General features: G+C 42.8%; 2 protein-coding genes across 2 annotated transcripts; both read right to left on the bottom strand.

Annotated features, from left to right (window-relative positions):
* Nucleotides 1–176: 176 nt before the first annotated feature.
* LOC136434249 (low-density lipoprotein receptor-like) lies at nt 177–9,161 on the bottom strand. Its single transcript, XM_066426979.1, has 9 exons — nt 9,017–9,161; nt 8,666–8,804; nt 8,212–8,323; nt 7,478–7,554; nt 4,599–4,709; nt 3,586–3,699; nt 3,011–3,127; nt 2,154–2,534; nt 177–1,227 (listed from the first exon to the last, which is right to left on the bottom strand). The coding sequence occupies exons 1-9, from the start codon at nt 9,110–9,112 to the stop codon at nt 1,133–1,135; spliced, it is 1,242 nt and encodes a 413-aa protein (XP_066283076.1). The 5' UTR covers nt 9,113–9,161; the 3' UTR covers nt 177–1,132.
* Nucleotides 9,162–9,537: 376 nt separating this feature from the next.
* On the bottom strand, nt 9,538–16,870 carry LOC136435061 (low-density lipoprotein receptor-related protein 2-like). The gene is made up of 10 exons (XM_066428242.1): nt 14,623–16,870; nt 13,747–13,857; nt 13,304–13,426; nt 12,487–12,603; nt 11,929–12,039; nt 11,448–11,623; nt 11,153–11,308; nt 10,405–10,543; nt 9,824–10,038; nt 9,538–9,564 (listed from the first exon to the last, which is right to left on the bottom strand). The coding sequence occupies exons 1-10, from the start codon at nt 16,868–16,870 to the stop codon at nt 9,538–9,540; spliced, it is 3,423 nt and encodes a 1,140-aa protein (XP_066284339.1).

Raw genomic sequence — 16,870 nt, 5'->3', positions numbered from 1 at the left:
CAAAATACACTCTATTATCAATGAATTATTCTTATTTGCCCCTTTTTTGACAATTATTTTGCTTTTGGGCAGACAAAACAGTGTGGCACTGCACTCAAGTTTTTATAACTTATATCAACAGCGCCACGTAGAGAATAATAGCCCATTTTTACGCCTGGATGGAGTGGGGAAAGTCGTGTAAAGTTCCTTTTCTCAAGGTTACAACATCGGTGGCGTTATGGGATTTGCCCTTATTTGCCCTTTGGCGTGCGACATACCCCTCCCAGCGGCTGTCACCAGTACTGCACCCAGCCGTGGCATTCAGTTCATCGGCAGAAATATACATATACATACACATACACACTCGTGGACAAGGCATCTATAGCCTGCTGAAACCCAGACAAACTCTCATTCACCTGTCGTTTGAACTTCTTTGATAAGACAATTACGGATTCAAATGTTTGTCCGTACTGTGCATGGGAAAGATGGCATTGCTTAAATAGTCAATAGGAGCGGTCAAAGTCCCGTTGCATTTACATGTATTTTGACCTTTGATCTTAGTTGAATACCAAGTATGACTGGCATCAATGATAACCATCAGAGGCTAATAGTAAAAGCAAACTTTCTCTCATGACCAACCTTCAGTTTCTCATTAACTTTATCATTGCCAGACGATTGTGTACAACAAAACCAGAACATATTGTCTATATTTTCTATTGAAAGCATTCATTCAAATACATTGTAATATTATGTGACAAGGCTAAACTAAGTAATGATCCATTTCTATCACTTGGTGTCATGCTATACTACTCTATTAGTTTTCTCTATTTCTGGTTATCTTGCAAATTGTCTGGTCATATTACCCAAGATTCTTAGTGACATATTTGCCCACTACGAAATATGTATATTATGTAAGCCAAAACACCTTAGTGATAAATTCTACAGTCACCAACTTCAATACAAATTAAACGTTAGACTTTTCAATATTAGAATACATTCAAAACAGTAGTTTGGACAAGGTATAACAAAAGTAGCGGATTTCAAGTTAACTTGTTGATATATTTCTCTAAAGTTTCAACACAGTAAGTGTTTCTAGTATCTAGAAATGCTGTAGGACACAAAACATTTTTACATCCGAGATCTAATGCACTGATTAGAAAGCCAGGTGGTAGAGAATCAGTGTACCGGCTGTCATCCATATCATGGCCGGGGGCTTGGACCCATGGCCATGGTTCCCTGCATCCAGCCCTTGAACGAAAAAAAGTAAACACAAATAGTCACTGTACACTCCAAACAGCTCCCTGAACATTCAGGAGGCAGCAGAGAAGGCCTCACGGTGGCTGTGGTCCCGTAGGAGGGAACGGAGGAAGGGAGCTACTTGGACATAAGTCGGGGATTGATGCACCTCAGCTAGCTGGATTAAACACGTGGTGACTCCGGCTTCATCATGCATGATCAGTGGTGATCTGATCTTGTAGACAGTGTATTCTAGAGCATGCATACTCTATCTCCAAGCAGAGGTGTGGTTCCGGCTAGTTTTTGACGTGTTTTTAGACGTTTTTGTCCGGCTTTCTACTTTGTCACGTGACAAAAACGCCTAAAAACACGTCAAAAACCAGCCGGAGCTACACCTCTGCTTGGAGAGTAGAGCATGCCTTCAAAATTCAACAAGTCGAAAAAAATGTCACGCTACCAACCGCATGATATGTCTTTAGAGAGATCGTATGAACCAAATAAAGTGATCACTTGTTTTACGAGAGTTAATCAGTATGTATCTTGTCCCATAGAGCAGGAGAAAAACATGAAGCTGACTAGAGTTCGGAGACCACATAGCTCCGTGATGTAATCAGGATTTGTAAATATACTGCTTTATCTTGTCTCATCAACCCTGATACATGAGGGCATAGACTAATCTGCACGCTAGCCAGGATCCTTGGTCATTGTCATATTAGAGTATACAGGGAAAAATAGGAAATCCTTTTACAAGTGTTTTCAAATTGGAAAAAATGGTTGGAGAAAAAATCCCTAAAAATTTGTCCCTGCGTGAGTTTCAAATGGTAAGTGGTCGATAGGTCGTTATTGACTGAAAAGCATAAACCTATTTCCTGAGGAAAAGTAGGGTACTGGGAAAAATATCATGTTGCAAAATTGAGAATAATCATGACTTTTAGTACCTTTTTCATCTTCGGGCGATATTTGACCACTTGTCGGTTCTGCGGTCTGCCGGACGCTCGGTGTGGTACTGGCTTGAGTGGACACGCTGTCCGCGTTACCGCATCCCTGCTCGTCCTCCCCTGCCGCACAGTCCGGGTATCCGTCACAGATCAGATGACTGTGCACGCAGTACGGGTCCATAGAGCCGGGCAGGCCACAGTAGAACGTTGGGCAATCTTCTGCCGTAGGTGTGACGCCTCCACAGCCCTGCTCGTCCTCTTCCTCGAAACAGTCCGCGTCATCGTCACAGCTGAACGCGTCAGGAACGCACGACGCGTCACCGTAGATGGACCTGCAGTAGAAGATGCAGGAGCCCCACTTCTCACCCAAAGCCTCTTTAACTGCATCAACAGATTTGAAGATCAATGATCCATTAAGATCATTGTACAAAAAACATTTAATCATCACGCCTCCATCATATATTGAAATCCAAGCTAATGATGCTGGATGGCTTTCAGTTTCGCCACAAAAAAATGCATGGTTCTTAACTGACACAGGCAAATTCGAATGCCTTTTATGGATACATTCCTTACTTTGATAGCTGGTGACAGATTCCATGTATATTATTTAGGACGTTTGAAAATTTCTACACTGCAGAGTCTGCAATGGCATTATGCAGGTACCTACTGGCCTCAGAGACTATTGCTATACATACGGTTCAATATTCAGGGTGCACTATTTTTTACAACTACGTCACAGACTCGAGGGTCGTGGACAGATACAGTATACTGCAACCACGACACAGTTACACCTATCATGTAAACTGTGTAAAGACTACGTCACATTACAACAGCTGATCATTACGGTTGTGACTTACTGTCACTGGGTCTTTCGTCCTCGCCGTAAGGACAGTCCGGATGCCCGTCCCCCAGCTGACGTGTCGGCAAACAGGTGACGTTGTTGCGACAGGTGAAAAAGCAGTGTTTGGGCACTCCTGTCATGGGAAGAGACAGCACATTTAGACCATGACAACAAGGCAAAGTCCAAGAAATCATAGTTTAGACTGACAAATTATAAATTTCTTTGTGTTGGACTACAACTATCGTCACACTGCAGTAAGCCCTCATTTTGGATGATAATATCAAAATTCCATTTGTGCTTCAATCTCTAATTAACTTTTGAGAGAAGAATCGGATTTTATGGGAAGACACAACCAGTCTTTTGTACAGGGGGCAACCATGATTACTTTATTACCCCCTTCCCCAACAACCATTGCACCCTTGTTGGGACAGCGCACAATTCGAGGGCAAAGCCGGATGATATCTGCCGACTGGACTGTGAAGGAACCCAAGGGAGAGGAGACTGGCACCAACGGTAACGCAAAACTATCGTAAGCCAAAAACAAGGTTTACAATGATGTATCCTTCTTTTAGTCTCCAGTCCAACACCTACCTCGCACACACCCTCGTTCGTCCCTCCCATCCAAACAGTCCTCTAGTTCATCACAGATCCAACCCCTCGGGATGCAGGGGTCACCTGAGCCAGTCGGACATTCCATCGCGCACTCTGAAGGAAACACAATGTGCAGGATGTGAGTGTGGCTCTCATGTCTCATTAAATACAATTAAGTCGATGGTGATTTTGTCGATGATTCAAAGAGGCATTAGCCATATACATGTACAAGCTATTCAACCATCAACTTAATAAGTAGGATACGATTTAAGCATTCTATTGAGTATGATAAGGTTCAAGCATTCTATTGATTAGAATAAGGTTCAAGCAATACTTTCAGTAGGATAAGATTCAAATACGTTATATTAAGTAGGATTATAACACTGATGTGTAGATTAAAGTTAAAGCATTATCGGAAGCAGGATACTAAATATAAAATTTCAAGCATTACATTGAGTAGGATAAGGTTCACGCTTTACTCGTATATTGAGAAGGGGTTATAAGGTTCACGCATTATACAGAGTAGGATACGGTTCAAGCATCAGCATTAGATTGGGTTCAGGATCAGGTTGAAGCATCACATTGAGTATGATCAGGTTTAAGCATCGCATTGAGTATGATCAGGTTTAAGCATCGCATTGAGTATGATCAGGTTGAAGCATCGCATTGAGTATGATCAGGTTCAAGCATCACATTGAGTAGGATCAGTTTCAAGCATCGCATTGAGTATTATCAGGTTGAAGCACCGCGTTGAGTAGGATCAGGTTCAGCGCCAAGAAATCAAAGTAGAAAGAGGAGCAGAAAACATATAAATAACAATACTGCAGGTAGGTGTATAAGCTTGCCAATGTATTTGAGCATTTCTTTCCAGTCTAACCCTGGGAGCAAGACAGCCAAGAAGAGGCATCAGAAGAATTTGCTGCTACATCAGGGTATCTCCGTAGCATATTTGCAGCTCTTTCAAACTAAATTTGTATGATTTCTTTGCTGGGAGATGCCCGGAGAAGTCTTACCGTCACAGTGTGCCTCGTCCTCCCCTGTTGAGCAGGCTTCTGTGCCGTCACAAGCCTGACTATCGTGGAACACGTCACCATCCCCACACGGGCTGAACTGGCTGTCGATTTCTACAAGGCAAAGAAGTGACAGTCATTTTCTGATATACAGGTATGAGCGGAGTGGCGCAGGCGGTAATTTGTGTCCGTCAAAAATTATCCATTACAAGCAGATTTTATGGATTCATCTGCAAACTCCAAAGTTTATGAGTGTGGACGAAAAAATATGAGCAAAAAACAACAAAAACTAGAGTTCCACGACCTCATACCTTCGCCGACTGATGTTAGCCTTTTCGAGTGAATGCTTATCACTCAGTATGTAAATAAGGTCCTCGATTGCATGAATTTCAAGTGATCCTTTTCTCTACACAAAACACAGCATTAAAGTAAAATCTTAGAAAAGAGGGCCATTGTAGCATTTCCTCATATATTATGTAAATGAGGCCATCATGATTTATGTCTGATAACGTCCACATTTGATTATCTCCCAAACGCCACAAGAATGAAATCCCATCATTTACCACTCTGGAATTATAGTATTTTGTCATAAATTATGCAAATTAGGTATTCGTTTGCATAATTGATATCTATCAATATTCCTCTCTTTCTCAGTTACATGTCACGTGTTTGACTACAATGGATTGCAAGGGTTTGTATACTTTTTCACATCACAGATCCTGATTTGCATGATTCTTATACGATCATGTAAATCATCACTCAAACTATGTACATCCCTACAAATCATGACGATCCGTCATCGCCTTCTTGAGTTACTAGTATTCTCTTTCAAAGTTTAAAACAAACCCATACCTATACCTACACGGGTTCTCCCAAGAGTTATAAAAATAATCACTGTAAGAATATTTTTGCTTAATTGGTATCATAACTTTTATCTTTACTACAGAAAATAAGGCAATTTGTTGGCAATGTATTTGCTTCAATTATGCCCTTATTTTCATAGTCGACATATCGATCAGTTTTTATCAAACCTATACCTTCCAACAAGGAGAGCGTTAGATCGTAAGGCTGCTGTGTCTAAATGCCCGTGTGACCTCCCTGACCCCAAACAGAGCCCTGCACCAGGCAAGTAAACTATCACATGTGTCCTCCAGGAACGTCTCACAGGGAGCCTGCTCCGGTAAACTAGGTCACCTATCAGTGCAATTTAACCTGAATATATAGACTTAAAAATAGCAAATTGAAAGGGAATTGTAGACATTTCCTTATAAATTATGTTAATGAGGCCTTGTCATGCATGATTTTTGTCTGATATTGTTCACCTTTACTTAACTTCCTAATGATACAAAAATGAAATTCCAATCATTTACTATTGTGGTATTTCCAATTAGTATTTTCTCATTAATTATGCAAAATATGTAGCTATTAGCATTATTGGTATCTATCGATACCTCTCTCTTTTTCAGCTATATATGTCACATGTTTGAGAGTCCTATTTTTAAAGGCAGCAGATTTATAAACTTTCCTTGCTAATTATGCAAATTAGCTCCTGATTTGCATAATGAATATTCAATTATGTAAATCATTAATCGAGCTATCTACATACCATAAATCAAGACGATCTGTTGACCATAAGTCTAGTTATTCATGTCCAAAGGTCAAAACAAATAAATTAAAAACACCCGCTGCAGCTCCAAACAAGCCGCTAGAGGGCCCAAACGTGCACAACTTACTTCATGTGGCATGGACTATCTACCACACAAAAATCATGACCAAAGCACTTGCAGAAAATTCGACCTCAAACTTTGAAGCTACACTGCAGTACCCAAAGTACCTGCTAGGAGGCCCATCATCGAACTTGACCTTCCCCATTAATAAATCTACCTATTCACTAAATATCATGCAGAACCATCAACAGCTTCTCGAGTTATCCGGTCAACAAGCAAATACGCATACATAAACAGCCCACTGCAGTACCGCAGGAAAATGCCATGTGACCCATTTTTGAACTTGAGCTTCGTTTACACAATCTCTACGTACCCACCAAAAATCATGCAGATCCATCATCAATACGTCGAGTTATGTTGTCTACATACAAACACACTAACAAAAAAAGTCCACTGGAGCACTTTAGGAAAACGCCAGGTTAACCATTTTCGAACTTGACCTTCGTTCCCACGACCGCCACTTACCTACCAAAAATCAGCAAGATCCGTCAAAGTTCTCTCGACTTATGATCTCGACATACATACGGACCCACTTTACAGCTGGCGTAACCGATATCATAACCTTACCGCGAATGCATACATTCCCGGCGAAGGTAAAAACAAGATAGTGCTTACGCTACATTTTCAAATTTGAAGACAAAAAAGCATGTAAGACGAATTATTGCAATAAAACGTGGTATCACAACCAACAAATCTTTTGCTTCAATATTCAATAATAGAATAAGTGACGGAGGTGTCATTATAGACATGATATCATTTGTAAGAACATTTTTATGACAAAAGATATAGATGTTATACCAGGGCAAATCTCCATTCATTTCTTTATCTGCAGACCAATATTTTTGTTTGAATTAATAGATCCCTTACGTATACGGCGAAAAAATTGCACTTAAAACTGTCGATGTCTTAAAGGAAAAGATATGAAAAACAACGAGTCATTCATATTCTATCAAAGTAAAGTAAGTTAGTGCCAAGAAACAATCTTCCCACAGCTTGCATACACAACACTTGTACAACTCATCTGTACATTGGGGTTTCACCATGCCTACATGTGTAGTTGACTATTTATGACAGTCAGCATGTTATTGCGATAGACCTATAACTTACGTTTATGACAAATATTAAGTCATATTCATAGAGGATGAGACAACGAACCCAAACATCCGAGGTCTTCCAACTTCATGGCTAATTCCAGCCCGCACTCTGCCTCCAGCACGTCCTCACAGACTGGTCTGCAACACAAGTTTTTTTTCTTCTTTTCATTCACATCCAATGTGTTTTGTGTGGTTACCTCCGGGAGGGTGGTTCACTTCTGACGAGGGTACTGTTTTTGGTTGTGTTTGTAAATACATGTATCTGCATGTGGGTAGTTATTGAGGATCCGAAGAAATATGGAGATTTCAGGCACTGCAGCATCACAAGGAGATAGAAGAAGTGTGGTATAGTCCATAGACAACTGGTCAGCCGTCCCCGACGAATGAGAGAGGGAGATAGCAGGGAAAGGGGGGAAGGGGAGGATCTCTAACTTCTGTGACGGCTAGGGCTGTGGCATTGAGAAATTCACAAAAACCCCAAAATGTTTTAAAGATGTATGAGACCTTTATTTCTTGTCAGCTTCTTTACCCGCTAGCAGATAGAGTTCAAGCATTGATTTGTATTCATTTTACCGCCTGATCATATTGTATTGTCCTGTCAGCATGATTACTATGGCTACTAACTTACGACGGCACAATTACTTCACAATCACATAACAGTATATGTTCAACTACGTAATGGAAAACTTACACAATATCTAATGTTACTTTCATCACAAAACTCGTAAAAACGTTGGCAACAGACATGCTAATTTTTCATTTAAATAAGAAAAGTTCCAAAGTGATTATATGTACTTGTCTCCATAGTTATAGAGCTGCGGCAAACATCCGTCGAAGACCCGACAGAGACTTTCCCTTGGTCGACATTCCCCGTTACAAAAGACCTCGTGCGACGCACAACCGGAACCTGGTAAGGAATATCAATGGTAATTGGTGCACATGCTAGCTACAATTTGTATCTAAATATATGACAAGGAGGTTCTGTTTTCAGTTCTGTTGGTGTGTGGTTGAGAGGACAACATACCTCTAAAGGCGAGCTAATGTTCAAGTGTAAAATAAATTACAATCATATTGTAAGTGTATTTATTGTAAACAGTCTAGCTCAGTGGAGAAGGGTTAACGTTTTTGTATTTTTTCCCTCGTGTTAGTTGATATATTGTTGAATACTAGAACAATAGTATCAGCGAATAGTATCACCTTCCTATCATGCAAAGACATGAATTGATATAAAATAGATAAGACTTCTGACCATATTTGACAAGAATATCAACCCTCAGTGCAACCCGGTTGTGGAAGGTGAGGGGGTAGAAGCGAGTGTAGAGTGCAAATACTGGGTTGTCCAACAGGTTGCGAGCGTAGCGATGGCTGTCGCCGTTTCCTTGGAACACCTGAAAAAGAAAATCTTGCATTGTACACCTACTGATGAGGGTACCATGAAATCTGTCAAAAAAAACTTAGAATAAGCTTTACAAACAGATCAGATTTCCTTTGTCAATATGCCAGCTCTAGCTGCCAGCTGATATTCTTAATGAATGTTTCATCAACACCTCTGTTTCTGAATGTTACCTTGTTTGTATTCATAATGTGTAGACTAACTGACCATTTCATCATCACTGTCCCGGGTATTGTCTGTGTCCATTGTCCATTGTCCATTGACAGAGAACGCCAGCTTGTAGGACGTGACCCAGTAGTCCATGTTGTAAGCCCCCTGGGTGATGACACCGACAACTTCGTACACCTTGTCATGCTTCACCTGGAGTATGAAAGGGGAACATCAATTCATTTCTTTTCTATTTCATTGAGGAGATGCGGTTTTTGTTAGTTCGTTAATAAAACAGGTATTAGTCCATTTTTGAATCTACAACAAGTTCTGAAAATAGTATCCTTATTAATTCTAAGCCCGGTGGCAATTCAAAATAAAGTCACCTACATGTTTCCAAATTACGTCGACTGGAAAGTAATGACTACAATGGTTTGAAATTTGGTTGATATTGGTAAAAGACTTCATATTGGACAACAATACCCAGAAATCGTAGCTGTGCACCTTATTTCTCGGCCGCGCGCGATGTGAAGCTGAGAACTTGGTGATCAAAAAGGAAAGGAAAGTGATCTCTATTCAGTTTAGCTCACTGAAGAGTTATTCTTCCACTGGTAGTGACAGACACACTTTGTATAGTATTTACACTTCATTGTACCAGGGAAATACCCTAGCTCTTTTCAACAAGAACAATGAACGGTGGACCACGGCTTATTGTCGCGTCCTAATAAGGACTGCAACCTTTTCCGGTAGCTTGCATGTCGGGTGAGCGACACAACCGGAATCGAACTCACGGCTTCTAGTTCCAGAGTCAGGGCCGCTAACCACTGGACTACGCACGCTACAAGCTAAAACTGAGACAATAAGTACCTGCAGCCATTGCTCTGTGTCATCGCCCAGACCCGGAGACCAGCACGCTCCCTGCTGCTGTCCCTCCCCGTTGTTCAGACGTGCCTGCCACGGGTAGAGGTCCTCCCCTCGGGATGAAGCACTGATGGCGAGGTCTGGAACCGCGGCAGGGCCGTCAGGATCAAGTCCGACTCCCAGGGGGACATAGTCGTCTTGCTTCAACCAAGTGTCTTCGTCTGAAGAGATCAGCGGGATGTTATTAAGGGTTGGAGTTCTGGTCGAAGACAACAGTGGTTATATAACATTAAGGAGCCCCCTTGAATCGTCCTATAAAACTACGAATACAGACATACAAATGCAGTTGGAAAATTTATGCTGCGGTAAAGGAGGTTAGCGCTTTTTATTCTAATATAGGATACTGCATGCGCACTTTTTTAATTCATTTTTAGCAACAAAACATAGACATTCATTTTCGATATCCTCTAAGTCGATGCTTCAATCGTGGTACATAATGAAATTGAGCTTTTTGGAAATATCATGGTGCCAAGTTCTTGTTTACAGCTGGACCTGACCGTCTGATTACAGAACTACAGCAGACTAACCGTTGGTGACGTACACCTCCATCACCATGGCAACCCAGCCCTCGTGGCCGGTGGGGTACAGGCGGATGTAGCGTGACGTCACCGGATGTTGGAGAGGCCGACTCACTTTGTTGTACCGGTCTCGATTTCCTTGGAAAACCTGCGCAAGAAAGAAATAGGTTCAGGTAAAGACAAGGGCACAGAAAAAAACGCCAGACACTATATAATAAGCAAAACTCTTCACAAATATGATAAGACTGATGCAGAATGACTCACTGTGGCGGAGTGATCGATAATCATACATTGATTGTATCAAACTACATGTACTATGGCCCAGAACGGTTCCATAACTTTATGGTTCCTTCGTTCTTTCAGATCCTTGTAGAAGAAAACGCAGCAAGTTATCTTGCTGTTTCAGTCGTAGGGTATATTTTTTACAGGGATGGGTTGCTAACTCCTCCCTTTCAACGCGCTCGAGGCACGTCCTTCAACCCCGGGCCTAATTTTACGTCCCTTTTGAAAGACCGAGTGCAGCCCAAACCGAGATTTCACGACCCAGGGACTTGAACCGGGGTCTCCCAGTTGCTAACTAATTAGAGCCAAGAGCTCAGCTACGAGGCTGCTACCAGTTGGAGGGCGTCATTAGCCTATCAAATAAGTCAGGGACAAAACAAGATTTGAGCGATGCCAAATATTTACTAAGCAACTCTCGCATGTTTGTATTTCTCAACATCCCTTCTAGGTCAAGGTAAATTATTTCCACCTGCACCTGTATGCTGTTGCTAATGCCTTCGTATGGTGTCCAAGAAGTGCCGTCCATGCTAAAGGCCAGGGTGAATGACGTCACCCAACTACCCAAGTCCCAGTTCGAACCGCCTCCACTGATGACCACGCCGGTGACGTCAGTCGTCTTGCCAAAGTAAACCTGCAGTCAAACATGCATATTCAACAGATTCGTCATCATCGTGGCATTCAGCTTCCAGATGCAACATAACAGAACAATATTCTTCATAACTGCGTTCTAGATTCTTCAATAAAGAACGAATGAATATATCATCAGGTACCTGAAGCCATTGGTCCACCACAGAACTCGGTACCCAGCAGTATCCTGGTATAGTCGGAGGCGTGTGCCGAGCCTTGGATGGGGCAAACTCCAACTTGTACTCAGAGCTGGCAGTGACGTAAACATCGGGAATGTACCGACTCGCCAAGCCAAGCGGGAATCCAGGAGGTGGGGCTACTGTGAAGAAAAAGTAAGCTGTAAGACTTTGTGTGTACTACTTGTAAATAAAAACTAAGACGCTTTTCACGTACATATGATTCAGATGCCTTTACGCCACGCGACCCCGCTAGCTGTGATTTGACAAAGTACAGTAACAGTCACTGCACGAAAAGTGGGACTTACCAATGGTGATAAATGCCTGGTAAGTCTGGTAATGTTTGCTTTCCTACCAGACATTCACCACCATTGGTAAATCCCACTTTTCGTGCAGTGAGTAGATGGGGCGCCTCGTGTATGGTGAAAGCTGATCTGACTTCTCGTACTTCCACAGTCTTCCTCGTCCTCCCCTCCACTGCAGTCCGTCAGGTTGTCACACAGCTGAGACTCCAACAGGCAGGTACCGTCCGCGCAGGAGAACTGCTTAGCACCACAGCCTGTGTGGGTGGAGTTTTTAAGAATTCTTATTTTTTTCTACAAAATCTTTCTACAAATTCGTCAGTAAAAAGTCGTTTTATTGCAACATTTATCTTCCCTACAACGGTTTTGTATGACGAACACACGTAATGCTTCGGTCCCAATTGCGCCGGCGCCCTTAGTTCTGGCCGGGCCCCAAAGCCAGAAATTTGTCCCGGTGGACCCCGTGGTGCTTGCATGATTAGCTCACGGTGTCTATTTGTTCACGGGTCCCGCTTGGAATCTAAGTCCAAGTTAAAGTCACCGCGGGGCCCTGCCGGGCCCAAACATAGCCCGGCAGCCGCAAGGTATCCCATGGGGCCACGCAGGGGTCACGCCCGAAAGTGCAAAAAAAAGCCCGTTAACTACCCGACGAGGCCCCTTTTCCAATTGGATTGGGACCGAAGCCTGAACTAACTGACCCCCACCTCCGACTGTACAGTTCATCTCGTCCTCCCCATTCGAACAGTCCTCCAGCCCGTCACAGGCGCGGTATTTCGGCAGGCACCTCGCGTCACACTCCAGCTGGAGACTATTGCAGGGAGCTGTAAGTAATGTGTATGAGAAAGTATTAATCAACCACCACAGCAACAACATCATTGACAGAATCAGCGGGACATATTCAGACATTTAAACTCGATGGACACAGATCAGCAAATTTGGGAACGTCAAGGCGGAGACTCTGACAGCTGTTTATATGGAACTGAACAAGAAACTTCAATGAAACATTCAATTTTTGTTAATTTCCTGTTTTACTTCTAAATGCTTTTTTTGCTCAGGTTCATCTTCAATAATATTCCAGCTGTCTTTTAAGAGTACACTATTGATAAAACACGGGGCGTCCCTATCCTGCCAACTCTGTAGCCAGGCCACCTCCACTTCCTGAAACTGTGCTTCCTGTCACTCGGCGGAAACAAATTCGACCCCGGGTCACCTCAACCTGCCACTCAACTAATCTCGGACGTACGCCAAAACCACATGACACATTGTAACAATGAGGTCACCGGGCAAAAATATGTGAGCCTTTCCAACGATACAACTACAATGATAGTTGAGTAGCGATGAAGTGATACACATAAAAAAATGTGAAATTATCTGGAATATTTTGCGAAATTTCTTCTCCGTTTTTATCCCGTTTCTCCATTTGTTCTGATCCTATTGTTATACAAATATGATATTGATAAGAACGCAGAGAAATATATATAAAATATGGACCAGTTTTATATTGTCCATATTAGAACTAACTGTGGCAGTTCTCTTCTTCTGCCCCAGAAGAGCAGTCCTTGTCTCCGTCGCACACCGAGGCGGTATCGATGCATTCGCCGCTGTCACACTGCCACAACTCCCTCTTTGCACAGAATTTGAACTCTGAAGCAATATAGAATCGAATGAAAAGTCAGCTTTTTGAACAACAACCCAAAATTACGATTGCAAAAGTGTTCAGGAATATCAATGATTTATTTCCCATTCATCCCTACATGGGAAATGATTTACAAATTTACAACAACACCAAGACAGAAGCATTACGTTTAGCAAATATTTTCAAGCTACTGAAAGTTGGTTATCATGCTGGCTCCTGACACATTTGGACCATGTGCCCACTGTCTCATGCCATCTAACTAGTAAGCCATGCTAATTTCATTGTATATATTCCGTCCAGTAGTCCTAGTGATTTGTAAGGAACTCACGACACATCAGCTCGTCAGACGCGTCCTCACAATCGGTGACGCCATCGCACACTCCAGACAGTGCCACACATCTGCTGCTGTTTCCACATCGGAACTCGGCACTGGTACACACTGTACAACATATAACGTCAGGAGCGTTTAAAGTGGTAAACCTACCACTTGACTAGCTCTTTGATACCGGCCAAATGCATGTTTATACTGCCAAAACACAAAAAGGAATCTATGTAAGTATGTGTGTTGTTAAAATAAAAGAATGCAACCACACAAAAAAGTTCAAAGACCTCTACCTCCATGAAATATCTAGAGCTCTTGTACATTTTATGCAAAAGACAGACAGACGGGCGGGAACATTCAAAACAAGAGTTCGGAAGCTTCATACATCCATAAGATATCTTGATTATGAAAATAAACCACATTTTCTTAATCTTTGCATAACTATACAAATTACATGAACACCTCTCACTAACTTACACATTTCACGACTATGAATACCCATCATTACTCCGGGAAGGAGGGTCACCTCCTGAAGGAGTATTGTAAATAGAGTTGTTCGCACGTTCGCAGCTACAACTCACGATCCCTTTGCTGCATCAGCATCTAACTTGGCATATCGTCTACTAGATTGCGTGTGATGATGCACGTTGTCTTTTTTCCACCGTAACAGCTTTTACCGTTAATGTGATATTCTAAAGTAATAAATGATAATAATGGTGGTAGTATATAAGTATGTAGTAATAAGAAGAAAATAATACCTAATTGATGTACGATTAGTATGTAGTAATAACGTATCATTGTGAATTGCCAAACAATTTTTATAATTTGCAATATACCCCGCCACTCCACCGAAGAATAAACATCAAGAGAATGTGAGCTTACCGCAGCCACTCTCATCGGACTCGTCGTAACAGTCACGGACACCATCGCAGAGCTTCGTCTCAGGGACGCAGGAACCGAGTTCACAGAAAAGCGTGGGCAAGGGGCAATCATCGGCTGCGCAAATTTCATCTGAACCGTCTGGACAGTCATTAGAACCGTCACATTGTAGCCATGAATGAATACATCTCCCACTACTTTCACACTTGAAATCGTCTGGGCGATAACATCCTGTGCAATTCACTTCATCTGAACCGTCTGGACAATCAGTATTGCCGTTACATTGTTTATAAGGAGGGACACATATTCCACTACTTTTACACTTGAAAAAGCTGTGGTGGAAACACTCTTTGCTTGTGCAATCTTCCTCATCTGAACCGTCTGAACATTCAGCACCACCGTTACATTGCCACTGTGGTCCGATGCATATTCCATTACTTTTACACTTGAAATCGCCTGGGGGGTAGCACTCTTTGCTTGTACAATTATCCTCATCTGCACCGTCTTCACAATGAACACGGCCGTCACATTGCTTCTCTGGAGGGACACATACTCCACTGGTTTTACACTTGACATCGTCGTCGTAATAACACTCTTTGCTGGTGCAATTTTCCTCATCTGAACCGTCTGGGCAATCATTGTAACCATCACACTGCCACTCTAAAGGAACACACACTCCACTACTTTCACAATCAAATTCGACGAGGATGTTACACTGTGTGTTGGTGGTGCAGTTTTCCTCATCTGAGCCTCCTGGACAATCAGCAAATCCGTCACATAGCCACCCTGGAGGAACACATGCTTCACTACATGCTTCACTACACTCTTGGCTTTCGCAATGTTCCTCATCTGAACCTCCTGCACAATCAATTTCACCATCACATCGCCACTCTCCGGAGACACATTGTCCACTAGTTTTACACATGAATCTACTGGGGAAGATACACTCTTGGCCTGGGCAATTTTCCTCATCAGAACCGTCTGGACAATCAACAGTACCGTCACAATGCCAGTCGAAATGGACACACGTTTCACTTCTTTCACACTTGTAAAAGTCGGGGTGGTAACAATCCCCGCTCGTGCAATCTTCCTCATCTGAACCGTCCGGACAATCAATAGCACCGTCACATCGCTCCCATAGAGGGACACACCTGCTACCAAGTTCACACTTGAATTCCAAGTCTGGGTCACATTCATTGCTTGCGCAGTTTTCTTCATCTGAACCGTCTGAACAGTCAACATCACCGTTACATTGCCACTCTGGTGAGATACATGTTCCACTACTTGTACACTTGAAAAAGCTGTGGTAGAAACACTGTTGGCTCGTGCAATCTTCCTCATCTGAACCGTCTGCACAGTTAATGGCACCGTCACATCGCTCCAAGAGAGGGACACACCTGCTACCAAGTGCACACTTGAAATCGGATGGGTCAACACATTCATTGCTTGCGCAGTTTTCTTCATCTGAACCGTCCGGACAATCAGCATCACCGTTACATTGCCACTCTGGTGAGATACATGTTCCACTAGTCTTACATGTAAAAATGCCGGGGTACACGTGGTTACAATCTTGGCTTAGGCAACTTCCTTCATCTGAACCGTCCGGACATTGATCCCAACCGTCACACTGCCACTCTGGAGGGGCACATACTTCACTGCTTTTACACTTAAAATCGCCGAGGTTACATTCTTGGCTTGTTGTGCAATCTCCTTCATCTGAACCATCTAGACAGTCAACATCACCATCACACTGCCACTCTGAATCGATACATGTTCCACTCCTTTCACACTTGAAATTGCCGGGGTTACACTCTTGGCTTGTTGTGCAATCGTCTTCATCTGAACCGTCTGGACAGTCAACATCATCATCACACTGCCACTCTGGAGGGACACATACTCCACTGCGTTTACACCTGAAATAGCTAGTGAAGTAACACTCTTTGCTTGGGCAATTGTCTTCATCTGAACCGTCTGAGCAATCACTATTGCCATCACATACCACAGCGCGTGATAGACAGCGTGCGTCCACGTCGCAGCCGAAAACATCGGGCGACAAACAATCTGGAGCCGTGCACTCTTCATCAGAGCCGTCGGGACAATCTATTTCACCATCACACCTATCTGCCAAATCGATGCAATCATCGGTCGTTTTGCATGCGAAGGCAGAGGAAGGGCACTCCTCGTCTGTCTCACTAAGGGAGGCATGGCCGATGGACAGCAGACACGCAAATAGGAGCAAGCCGGTCGCCAT

Source organism: Branchiostoma lanceolatum, chromosome 5, assembly GCF_035083965.1.
Source record: "Branchiostoma lanceolatum isolate klBraLanc5 chromosome 5, klBraLanc5.hap2, whole genome shotgun sequence".
In the NCBI taxonomy this organism is placed as follows: Eukaryota; Metazoa; Chordata; class Leptocardii; order Amphioxiformes; family Branchiostomatidae; genus Branchiostoma; species Branchiostoma lanceolatum.
The sequence above is the reverse complement of the archived record's forward strand: the minus strand, read 5'-3'. Positions and strand labels throughout refer to the sequence as shown.